This window comes from Schistocerca serialis, chromosome 1 (assembly GCF_023864345.2).
Source record: "Schistocerca serialis cubense isolate TAMUIC-IGC-003099 chromosome 1, iqSchSeri2.2, whole genome shotgun sequence".
NCBI lineage: Eukaryota > Metazoa > Arthropoda > Insecta > Orthoptera > Acrididae > Schistocerca > Schistocerca serialis.
The window spans coordinates 907,995,489-908,009,106 of record NC_064638.1 but is presented as its reverse complement, the minus strand read 5'-3'; the positions used below and the strand labels follow the sequence as shown (position 1 = coordinate 908,009,106).

The following is a 13,618-nucleotide window of genomic DNA, read 5'->3' as shown; positions in this document are numbered from 1 at the left end:
GGCTTTCCTTTTGTATCCTTCAAAACTTATGACTGAAATCTGGTTTTTAATAATCTTTTTATTTCCTTTATTTTATTCCCCCCACCTTCAAAATTTAAAAAAATGTATTCCAGTCAATGTTATCAAAAACTTTATCTAAATCTGCAAATGTTATAAATGTAGGTTGCCTTTCTCAACTTACCTTCTAAAACAAGTAATAGGGTCAGTATTACCTTGCGTGTTTTTACACTGCACCAGAAGCCAAACTGACTTCCTTTGAGTTGGTTTCCAATTTCTGTAAATAATTTATGTCAATAGTTTGCAATGTAACTGAGTAAAATGATTGTTCCACAGTATTCACACCTGTCAGCATCTGCTTTCTTTTGAATTGGAATTATCTGATTCTTCCTGGAGTCTGAGGGTTATTTTGCCCATCTCTTACGTCCTGCACACAATATGGAATAATTTAGTCATGGCTGGTTCTTACAAAGATCTCTATAATTCTGAGGGAAAGTGATATGGTCCAGGAGCATGGCTTGCACTTAGATCTGTCTGGGCTGTGGAAAATTTTTTCCACAGTATTGCATCCACTATGCCATCTTCACTGACTTCCTATTCTCTGTCTTCAAGTATGCTTCCCTTATATAGACCCTCCTTCCACCTTCTGGCCTTCCCTTCTTTGCTTAGTACAAGTTTGTCATCTGCACTTGTATTCATTGAGCTGCTCCCTTTTTCTTCAAAACCTCTAATTTTCCAATCTTTCCCTAGTTCATTGTGTTTCTAAAGCCTTGCAGCTATCTTCTAACCATCCGCACTTTGACATTTTTCACTTTCTGTCAATCTCATTTGGTTTTTAGATGTCTGTACTTCTTTTTGCTAGCATCATTTGCTGCATTTCTCATTTTGTCAGTTAAATTCAGTATTTCCCGAGTTACCTAGGGATTTCTACTACACCTTGGCTCTTTAATTATGCAAATGTACAGAGGAGAATTACAAGGCAGTTATACTGACTGTTCTAACACATTGTATTCTGTATAGAGGCAGTTTTAGAGTATGACATTTGGAGGAATTAAAAGACTATATGTCAATAATATGGGACATTTCATCCAATATTTGTTTTGACCAATGTAACAGAGATAAAACACACACACACACACACACACACTCTCTCTCTACTTACACAAGTTACAGCAAACTCTTAGTGTAAAGATTTAATTGTAAATTACACCACATATTTTAGAGGAAAGGTTTGAAATTATGTAACTGTAAAAATACCTGTATAGCACTTAGTTCATCTAGTAGCTGCTTTGACTTTGGACCTGGAATGGATGTTTTTACACTTGGTCCATCAGGTTCTCCAACAACCAGGCTTGAAACATTCCTTATATAAATGTTTTGGCAAATGGAACCTATGAAAATATACATCACGTGACACACACTTTCAGGGTACTAACAACATTATACAATGATATTGTTATGCATTTCTCAGCTGGCTCTTCTTTTTTCTGTAATCCACACATATTATAAAAATGTATGTATGTATGCATGTATTATGTACATATGTATGTGTTTTCCAGATGTTATCCCAAAGCACTGGACCGATTTCAACCAAACTTGCTACACATACCCCTACTGTCAAGCAACAATCGCTCCCAGGGTAAGAACTACCTACCTACCATATTAAGTCAAATACCAAGACGTGTGAAAAAATTAAGCATTATGCATGAATTTTTAATACTTCTACTTTTTACTATTAAGAAACTGCTACAGCTGACTCAAAAAGGAAATCCTCAACACCTGGCAGCACTTGACAGCTTTCAACTGTGGACGGCAAATGGCTGCAGACAAAAACAAAAGAGAAAATGCGTTGGCACAGAGACATTTACAAAATTGCATTGTAGATATGTGAAGCAGCTGCAGCCATTGTACAAAAACTCTCCCGGATCATCTTATAGCAAGTCTACTGCATATATATATATATATATATATATATATATATATATATATATATATATATATATATATATATATATATATAAAAGAGATTTTGTTTCTAATTGAAAATTGACAAAATTAATACCCAGGCAATGTCAGGTTTGTCAGCTAGTAACATGGTAAGAGTGTTGTTAATAGTTATCATGTTTAAAGTTATCTTGAGTTCATAGTTTTTGCAAATTGTGTCTACTCAGATTGCATTAATTTGTTTGAAGGCTTTTGTTCTAGTGCATTACAGACTGCTGAGCAAGAAGAGCTTACTTGTGGTGAACATAGTAAGTAATTCTCTGTTGTTCTTCCACTTTAAGAAATCAGAAGTATAACATAATATATATATTGGTATCAGTTGCAATCACAGCAATATCACGGTGATAATTTCATGGCAATTTGCACCAAAACTTACAATTTAAAACTTTATTCATGAGCAATGGAAATAAAATCAATCTCATACAGGACACTTACAGTGCCAAAAAAGACAAAAGTAGTTGTTCTCCCACCTAGCAACAGATCTAACAGCCTGTTGGAATTTCAGTTCTGCACTGATGTATCTTCTATTTAGTCTGACAGAATATCTTGTTTCTCCTCAGTTGTAATGGAGCATTCTGTAACTTTTCATTGGACATACTTCATAACAATTCCATCATTTGTTCCTATACACTACAATTTTTTCCAAAGCATTAAATGTTCACATGTTTCCATAAGCCCACATTTCTTATTCTCTTTCCTTTTGCGATGTATAGAACCGTTAAGCATGTAAATGATCAAACCATGTTGTTCCATAAAAATGTCATAAGGAAAGATTTCAGTACAAGTAAAATATTTCAGGTAGTTAAGAAGTTTAAAACAAACTCCTCCATCACGAAGGCCCAACGGTATCAACAGTACCGACTGGCCACCGTGGCATCCTCAGCCCTTAGGCGTCACTGGATGCGGATATGGAAGTATATGTAGTCAGCACACAGCTCTCCCGGCCGTATGTTAGTTTCAGAGACCTGAACCGCTACTTCTCAGTCAAGTAGCTCCTCAGTTTGCCTCACAAGGGCTGAGTGCACCCCACTTGCCAACAGCGCTCGGTAGACCAGATGGTCACCCATCCAAGTACTAACCCAGCCCGACAGCACTTAATGTCAGTGATCTGACGGGAACCGGTGTTACCACTGCGGCAAGGCGGTTGGCAGTTAAGAAGTTTGTTGATGGAAAATTGAAGCTGTGAAGAGGAAGTAAGAAGTACATCTATGCACAAAATGAGCTTTTGTAAAGGTGAAATGTTTGTCATCAGCAAACATAATTCTGAAAGAACTAAGAAAAAGATATGCCAAGTGTTTTCTCTGGAGTTATATGGCAGTGAATCAGGGGCAGTCAAACAGAAACAGGAAAAATGCTTGGATAGTTTGAAATGTGATTTTGGAGAAGAATGCCAAATTTGAAACGGACCGAGAGGATTTTGAATTAAGTACTTCCAAGAAAAGGAGAGGAAAGAAAACCAATGGAAATAAGAAACAGAATGTCTTAGCTGAAATATGTACTGCAAAGAAATTGCCTGCAACAATCATAAAATGAAAGACTGCAGGGAAAAGATGAAAAGAAGGAAGAGAATTTGTTGTTAAACATGGACAAAGTTACCAGCAGGGTAAGGGAGAGGCATAGGACAGGAAAGTGGAGTGCATGCATATGATACCTGGTGTAAGGAAGTAACACAGCAGGAGGTGGTTTTCAACCAATGGAGATTACACTGTGTAGTACAGTAAAATAAGTCATGACATTTATTGTGTAAATAGAAAATTGTTAGGTTTAATTCCACCAAGTCAAAGTCAACATTGTAAGTGATGGTCAAAGAGGACTGTGCAAATATAACTTTGATACAAATTGCTAGCCTCGTGACTAGATCTCCTCCAATTACGATCAGTCACCAAAGTGATGTGAGTAAGGAATGGGAACAAAACATTGGTGTACACTTTCTTCCTGCAAGGAAACATCAAAATAAACATATTGAAAGATAGGATGGTATTAACAAACTGGTATACTGGAAGTTTTCTTCTTATGCTTTTCAAGACTCAAGGAGAAGTGTTCAAAGATGTCCTGCAAGTACATAGTTCTATAGACATCACGTATCCTCACCGAAAAAAAGTAACTTATAATGAGAATAGTCTCCCACTTAGATCTGTCAATATATATAGTTCAATTGTAGCTCTTAATTAAAACAGAAATCAGCTGAAAATGTATGCTATGAAGTAATGTCAATTTTTCTGGATGACAGACAATGACTTCATCACAACGTAAAATTGTACCTGTAACTGGTGCTAAATAGATACATATGTTCCTTCCACACTAGAAAATATTACCAACAAATTTCATGAAATAGTCGGTGCATTTGCACTATCATGTAAAAACCTTCAGCATTTTAAATAGTGGTCCTTATAAGGTCGATTAATTAATACAACCCATGGCCTGGTTGGCACACTTTTGGAATAAAAATATTCTTTCTACTTGTACCCAATACATTGCGCAATACATTGTCAATGAATGACAATTTGGAAGAGAAATCAGCTTGGGTATCACTGAAGACATCAACTGGCTGTTGAGGTAATTGAAATGATCTGGTAGATTAAAACTGTATTTGGGACAAGAACCTAGTCTTACTGACTGTGTTATCCAGGCATGACTCATTATCTGTAGTTATTCTTTGTTTCCAGAGTGATCATGAATACACACTGCCTTCTTTAGAGGTTCTCAACCACCCACAGTCACAGAAATCTAATGTCTTGCTGTTAACTATTGGAAGAGGTCAGAATGTTAACCTTAACAGAATTACTCGCACTTGTTAAAGATTGAGGATATTGCATTTATTGTCAGTCTACTATGTCCAACTCATTATCTACTTTATTACTCAGTTCCTGACCCAAATTTGCAACAGTCGTGCTGGTTTTGTTGCCTACAATAATTGTGGAGTGATTTGGTTCACTCTGTAGGAAGTGTATTAGAGGCCAAATAGGATCATGTATGAAACCTCAAGGAATGTTACCTCATTTTCTATTACATAACAAGGCAAATCATCTTATTTTGCTTTGTGACACAAATCAGAGTGAGTCACAAAAGATACTCAGTGAGTACAATTATGTTTATCAAAATCTTCCATTGTTTTATGCAAAGACTTAGCTGGCTCACAGATGAGGTCTCCCTGATACCAAATCATGGGGCTGTCAATAAGCTATTTAATACTGTTTTCTCAGCTAAAAAACTTCAGAATATATACATAACTATTTTGATCTTTAACTGTCAACTTTATATAGTTTACTTTTCTTATAAAGTTATATCATTACTGATTATTAAAATCTTTCTGATAAAAGAAGATCCTGAAAGAACATGTTACATGAGTAACTAGGTACGGTGCAAATGTGTGCCACATCAACATTCTTTATCATGTTGCAACACTTCACTTCACACTTTTTCTTGGTGGATCTGTTGAATGTAGAGTTGCTGGAACTGCCACTACAGCACGTTGCGCAACTCCCACAATATTTCATTCAGAGAACTGTGTAACATCTTCACGATGTTGCTGCTGACCGTTGGTAAGTGGCAACTGTTGGTTCCTCACTAAAGCAATATTCTTACTGAGCCCATGCTGGAAGGGGCTCATACAGCAGATCCTACTCGCCAGCAGTCACCTGATGTTCCCCTGATGAAATACTGTGGGATTAACACAACATGCTCCAGATGCAGATGTATGAACCATTTTGATTGCATCCATATTCAGCAACTGTTCAACGGGCCTTAACACCAATGACTTAATAATTACTTGCCGTGAATTTCTTAATCTTTGCTTTTCCTTTCTCATGATGAAATTATTGATAATTTGCAAAATAGATATCCAAATATGTTCTCTCTATCTCTCAGATTTGTTCCAAATGTTATGAATATCTCATAAGTCCCAGAATCGTACTAATGTGTGTATAACAATTGATACTTTTAACCATGTTTGAATTTTTAAAGCTTTTCAATTTCCTGTCATTTATGTGGGCAGCTACTAAAATCAAAGTCAGACTACTCGCATCTACTCTGAACCATAGTCAGCAACACTAAGTCTATACGAAAATTATTTTTGTATCACTTGGTTGTCTATACCACAGTTCAGCTGCATATGTGTAAAAATATTTTTAAAAAGTTTTAAATAATTTCAACAACTAATTTCTTAGCATGTAAATAAATGCTGCAAGAGTTTCTATTACTGACTTTAAAAAACATTCATAATGCTAATTTCTGGAGTATACAATAGTAAAATACAGATGTCTGCACAATTTTCCCTGAAAAATAGTTCATTAAATGATATTAATGACAGTATGACAAATACAAAATTATTTTTATATGAGGCCCAGAGAATAAGAGCACTAGTAAGTACAAAGCTAGATGGACTGATTGCTATTATCTCATGAAAGTGTGTATTCCATTTAAACTCATCAATTACTGAACATCAACAAGTATTACAATTTCAGTCTTAGAGATTATTAATTTCACAGATATCCAGGTCAGTGACATTTTCTCAATTACAGACTGTAACCAAAAATCAAGAATTAAGGGTATGATAAAAAATCCCATAAATGAGAAATTCTTACAGCATCTGTTTCCATACAAGTCAAGGTGGGAACAAGAAAACCAACTAAAACAATAGGATAGTAAGCCAATGATTTTCTAAACACTGTTGTACCAAAAAATCAAAATATGTTACATACAGATGATGTAAAGGATTAATATTACAATGATAATGATTGCAGGAAAAAAAAAAAAGACTACTGTAACTTAAATTTTGATAGCCATATCGGAAGTACAGAATGTGGTCTTCTTGCAAAATCATTTGTGTAGGTAGCCAACTAAAGCATACAGAATACTGTAACTTTTCATATAGTCAGTACATCATGGCAAAGCCGGAAAAATTTGCAAAGTATTTACAGTTTATGATTGGATGTAAATTGATATCATTTACGATATTTTGCAATATACATGAAACTACAATAGCCGAGTTTTTTTGGTGACAGTCACAAATCTTTACAGCCACTACACAATAAAATAAACAACACAATAATTCAACAGTAGAGGTAATGTATTTGAGTTCCAAATGTTATAAAATTCGGTACAAAAATTGTGTGTGCTGCGGCAAACAGCTTTTTCATTTTTATTTTCTTTTCTTTAGTTCCAAACACAGTACTGATATGAGAGAGGCAGGGGCTACGAAAATAATTTTTGCCCCTTTAATTTAGTTTTCTATAAGGAATTCCGAAACAAGACAAGGTAAAAATGGTGTATCTTGAGCTGTACTGTGCAACTTTTCTTCTAAGATAAAGCTTGCTGATTGCACATACAGAACACAAGGAGTTTATGCGTCTTCTCAAGAGGAATTGTACCTTGACTTAAGAGTAACTGTATTTGCAACGGTAACTTGCATTAACACATTGAAATTTCAAGATGCTGAACGACTAACGCCGGAACTAACGTTCAGTCGATGTACATGTCAAAACAGTTCACAAGATCTGTATGCATAAAGCGTTAACAAATTATAAGATGATTTTCATTTCCCAGTCTTCGGACGACTTGAAAATGCAGTCTCACTATATTTTTTTCTCAAAATATCCATATTGTGATTTAGGAAAAATCTTTAAAAGAACAAGAGTCTAGTCTTTACCTGATTTCCACCATTGCTTAAGGCACAATCTACCAAAATTAATTGCGGGCGTTACGCCTCCGCCGCATAGCTGTGCCATCTTCCCTAAACCTTCAGGTGAGCGTCGCACACTGAATACGCAAACGCCGAAGCAGACTGATTTTATTCGGGCGTGCGTACTGATACGGTGGACGGCGGATACTGGCGCTGTGTTTGAGCGACCCGCGTAGCATGACGCTACTCGAGGGAACATAATTCAATTGCCATAAATTACTGTGTTTATGAATTTGACCTCGGTTTAACTTACGGCGCTTGATTGTGTGCTGCTCGACTTTAAGTGGACGTCGCAGCATTACTTGATATATTTATCTTCAAATAAACGTTCTCAAGCTGGTATCTGAATTAAGGGTTGAATTTACAACTGTGCTTCGACATGTACATTAGCTAGTAAAATGCGCTATTTTAATGCAGTAGAAGAATTTTCATATTTTCATTCTGAAATAGTAATAAATTGCAGCTTGCAAGATAGTAATATTGTAGAGTATAGACCTATTGCATCCAATAGGAGGACATCGAAAGTTTCCGCACAATGTACAACACGTGGAAATCAGTGTAGTGGAAGGTAAGTTTTACGTAAAATAATGAAAGACTTGATTTAAAAAAAATGAAAAGCTCTTCACATGTAAGTTTCTGCAAAAAAATTTATATTTATCTGAAAACATATTTTGATCCTTTGTATTTGACTCACATCCATTTGACGCACATCCAATGAAGAAGTGTAGTAACCTGTCATTCGTATTGCAAGTATTTAAGTTTTTGTGTCCTACAAATATACATTTTAAGTCCAAACATGTCTACTGAAGTTTGTATTAATTTACGAAATTCGTAATAACTGACAAATTACAGAAAAATGAAGGCGAAAAAAACTCGAAGCAATGTAGAAAATAAGAAATTCACACTCTAACCACGGAACTATTTTAATTTCTTTGGTTTTATTTAGGAACAATATATTTAGCAATTCAAAACCAAACACTCAAAAAGTGAGCAGTTTAAGATTGTACATGACAGTCAAGATATAGAAGAAGTTGACTCAGTCGAACTCTTAGGTTAAAATGTAGATAAAAATTTGAGCTGGCAGACACACATTGAATACCTAACAAATTGAGCATCCTTGCGTTTTACTGCAAATATTAACTGCAACTAACACGGATACACAAAAGGTAGCATATACAAGCTACTTTGAATCTATTATTAGGTGTGGTATTATTTTTTGGGGTAACTCGACAACTATAGTGCAGTTACTAAAAATATAGAAAAAATCATTCGAAATATGTGCACTGCACATCATAAAGAGTTATATCGTTCATTATTTAGAAAACTTAAAATATTAACTCTGCCATCCCTACACCCTACCCCTACGAACCATGGACCTTGCCGTTGGTTGGGGCAATGCAGGAGTAGGTTTAATAATGAATAAAAAAAATAGGAGTGCGGGTAAGCTACTACCAACAGCATGGTGAACGCATTATTGTGGCCAAGATAAACACGAAGCCCATGCCTACTACAGTAGTACAAGTTTATATGCCAACTAGCTCTGCAGATGATGAAGAAATTGATGAAATGTATGATGAGATAAAAGAAATTATTCAGGTAGTGAAGGGAGACGAAAATTTAATAGTCATGGGTGACTGGAACTCGAGAGTAGGAAAAGGGAGAGAAGGAAACATAGTGGGTGAATATGGATTGGGGGAGAGAAATGAAAGAGGAAGCCGTCTGGTAGAATTTTGCGCAGAGCATAACTTAATCATAGCTAAAACGGTTCAAGAATCATAATAGAAGGTTGTATACATGGAAGAATCCTGGAGATACTAGAAGGTATCAGATAGATCATATAATGGTAAGACAGAGATTTAGGAACCAGGTTTTAAATTGTAAGACATTTCCAGGGGCAGATGTGGACTCTGACCACAATCTATTGGTTGTGAACTGTAGATTAAAACTGAAGAAACTGCAAAAAGGTGGGAATTTAAGGAGATGGGACCTGGATAAACTGAAAGAACCAGAGGTTGTACAGAGTTTCAGGGAGAGCATAAGAGAACAATTGACAGGAATGGGGGGAAAGAAATACAGTAGAAGAAGAATGGGTAGCTCTGAGGGATGAAGTAGTGAAAGCAGCAGAGGATCAAGTAGGTAAAAAGACGAGGGCTAGTAGAAATCCTTGGGTAACAGAAGAAATATTGAATTTAACTGATGAAAGGAGAAAATATAAAAACGCAGTAAATGAAGCAGGCAAAAGGGAATACAAACGTCTCAAAAATGAGATCGACAGGAAGTGCAACATGGCTAAGCAGGGATGGCTAGAGCACAAATGTAAGGATGTAGAGGCTTATCTCACTAGGGGTAAGATAGATACTGCCTACAGGAAAACTAAAGAGACCTTTGGAGAAAAGAGAGCCACTTGTATGAATATCAAGAGTTCAGATGGAAATCCAGTTCTAAGCAAAGAAGGGAAAGCAGAAAGGTGGAAGGCGTATATAGAGGGTCTATACAAGGGCGATGTACTTGAGGACAATACTATGGAAATGGAAGAGGATGTAGATGAAGATGAAATGGGAGATACGATACTGCGTGAAGAGTTTGACAGAGCACTGAAAGACCTGAGTCGAAACAAGGCCCCAGGAGTAGACAACATTCTATTGGAACTACTAACGGCCTTGGGAGAGCCAGTCCTGACAAAACTCTACCATCTGGTGAGCAAGATGTATGAGACAGGCGAAATACCCTCAGACTTCAAGAAGAATATAATAATTCCAATCCCAAAGAAAGCAGGTGTTGACAGAAGTGAAAATAACCGAACTATCAGTTTAATAAGAGGTGTTGTAAAATACTAACACCAATTCTTTACAGACGAATAGAAAAACTGGTAGAAGCCGACCTCGGGGAAGATCAGTTTGGATTCCGTAGAAATATTGGAACATGTGAGGCAATACTGACCCTACGACTTATCTTAGAAAATAGATTAAGGAAAGGCAAACCTACAATTCTAGCATTTGTAGACTTAGAGAAAGCTTTTGACAATGTTGACTGGAACACTCTGTTTCAAATTCTAAAGGTGGCAGGGGTAAAATACAGGGAGCGTAAGGCTATTTACAATTTGCACAAAAAGCAGATGGCAGTTATAAGAGTCGAGGGGCATGAAAGGGGAGCAGTGGTTGGGAAGGGAGTGAGACAGGGTTGTAGCCTGTCCCCGATGTTATTCAATCTGTATATTGAGCAAGCAGTAAAGGAAACAAAAGAAAAATTCGGAGTAGGTATTAAAGTCCATGGAGAAGAATTAAAAACGTTGAGGTTCGCCGATGACATTGTAATTCTGTCAGAGACTGCAAAGGACTTGGAAGAGCAGTTGAACGAAATGGACAGGAGGATATGAGATGAACATGAACAAAAGAAAAACGAGGATAATGGAATGTAGTCGAATTAAGTCGGGAGATGCTGAGGGAATTAGATTAGGAAATGAGACACTTAAAGTAGTAAAGGAGTTTTGCTATTTGGGGAGCAAAATAACTGATGATTGTCGAAGTAGAGAGGATATAAAATGTAGACTGGCAATGGCAAGGAAAGCGTTTCTGAAGAAGAGAAATTTGTTAACATCGAGTATAGATTTAAGTGTCAGGAAGTCGTTTCTGAAAGTATTTGTGTGGAGTGTAGCCATGTATGCAAGTGAAACATGGACGATAAATAGTTTGTACAAGAAGAGAGTAGAAGCTTTCGAAATGTGGTGCTACAGAAGAATGCTGAAGATTAGATGCGTCGGTCACATAACTAATGAGGAGGTATTGAACAGAATTGGGGAGAAGAGGAGTTTGTGGCACAACTTGACTAGAAGAAGGGATCGTTTGGTAGGACATGTTCTGAGGCATTAAGGGATCACAAATTTAGCATTGAGGGCAGCGTGGAGGGTAAAAATCGTAGAGGGAGACCAAGAGATGAATACACTAAACAGATACAGATTCAGAAGGATGTAGGTTGCAGTAAGTACTGGGGGGATGAAGAAGCTTGCACAGGATAGAGTAGCATGGAGAGCTGCATCAAACCAGTCTCAGGACTGAAGACAACAACAACATCCCTACACACACACACACACACACACACACACACACACACACACACACATATATATATATATATATATATATATATATATTATCACCAGGATAATCTCTCTCTCTCTCTCTCTATATATATATATATATATATATTTATTTATATATATATATATATATAGAGAGAGAGATTATCCTGGTGATAATATATATATATATATATATATATATATATATATATATATATGTGTGTGTGTGTGTGTGTGTGTGTAGGGATGTTGTTGTTGTCTTCAGTCCTGAGACTGGTTTGATGCAGCTCTCCATGCTACTATATATATATATATATATATATATATATATATATATATATATATATATATATATAGAGAGAGAGAGAGAGAGAGAGAGAGAGAGATTATTATCTTTCCCTACACCAAACATGAATCATTTGAGGGAAATCGTTTTGTCCATTCACACGATATTCGAGAAGAAGAAAATTTTATGCTCCCCATCCACCACCTCAAACTGTGTGCCCAGCAACCTGAATACATGGGAATGAAAATCTGTAATAAATTACAAGGAAACAAGTGAATGCAGATGAATTTAGGTCCACTTAAAAGAAAGCTATATGAGACACAGACACTGAATTGTTATTACTCAGTGGATGAGTTCATGCAAGACAAACTGTAAATTTGAGCTGGATACAATGTGTTACATATTCGAAGAAATATCATTATAGTGTTATGGGAGAGAAGAAAAAGAAGGAAACTGCAGTAGGTATGGAATAACTACCTCCATCCTATACCAAAGTATTCTCAAGTGATTCAGACCAGTCAGCCACCTTAAATAACACAGTACATGAAAGAAACATGAAAATGAGCAAGAAAAATGTCACTTGTGTTAACAGATAAAGAAACAATCTCAGTAAGTTATGAGTGATCTCCTCCAGTCCACAGTCAGGTATTGTCAACTGCAACAAATCAGCCATCCCACAACAACATGTTATCAAGTGTATCAAATCATCTATGCCAGATAAATTGTTTAGAAAGTGAAATAAAAAAAATCTGCCATCCAAGTTTCAAACAGGGCCACAAAAATGCCATAGAGAAATGATGATTTTTTATTGCTTGCCCCAAGAAAGCCCATCTTCTGCTAAACTGTAAAATTTTTTCGGGTTTTTATATTAAACAGTTATATACACACATGTTAGGCACTGTTGTTATGCTGAGACATTTAAAATAATTTGTGCAGAACTCTCTGGGTGCGAACCGTAATAAACGTCTGCTTGCTTTCATGTTTGATATGTGACATATTCTGTTGAAAGCCTGAAACAGACTGAACTGTTAACTTTGATGAAGTTCATTGTATGAGAAATACTGAAAGACAAATAAAGAGTCTGTTCTACTCTACTCTGTCCTGGCCATGTTGATACAGACTCTCCATTATAATGAACATGAAACATAGCCCCTCTTGTCAAAACTTTGTGATCATTGAGTGGGTCTTCATTTTTGTTGAGACTTCCATCATCAATCTGCACCTTTGGACTGTAGTGGGGCTTCATAAGGAGGACATTGACGATCTCTCCATACTTTTGCCTTCTTGATAAAGGGTCACGCTTGACATCACTTTTGACCTCTGATAAGCAGCAAAGCGAATGATAATCACAAAGTAGGGTGTTAGTAACTTTTCCTGTAGTCCTTCACAGGCATATAACCCATATCGAGTCTCCCGAGTTGTACTTCAGTTGCCAGTGTTTGGTGTTATAGCACTCCCAGTCTGTCTCCCGGATATCTAAGGACGATATGAGAGCCAGTTCTCTTGCTTCTTCAATCCTGGTGATTAGATGTTTCACACAGTCATTGTGAGTATTGTCCGGTTGAAATGCGAA

At 36.4% G+C, this 13,618-nt stretch overlaps 1 protein-coding gene and 1 pseudogene across 1 annotated transcript in view; both read right to left on the bottom strand.

The window, feature by feature from the left end:
* Positions 1–7,840, bottom strand: part of LOC126411964 (4-aminobutyrate aminotransferase, mitochondrial) — a 101,926-nt gene extending 94,086 nt beyond the window's left edge. The window contains exons 1-2 of the mRNA XM_050081405.1: positions 7,649–7,840; positions 1,255–1,388 (exon numbers count right to left, since the gene is read on the bottom strand). Coding sequence (XP_049937362.1) covers positions 1,255–1,388; positions 7,649–7,727 — 213 coding nt within the window. The 5' untranslated portion in view covers positions 7,728–7,840. The remainder of the gene's footprint in view (positions 1–1,254; positions 1,389–7,648) is intronic.
* LOC126426071 (5S ribosomal RNA) lies at positions 3,033–3,150 on the bottom strand (annotated as a pseudogene).
* Positions 7,841–13,618: the final 5,778 nt, after the last annotated feature.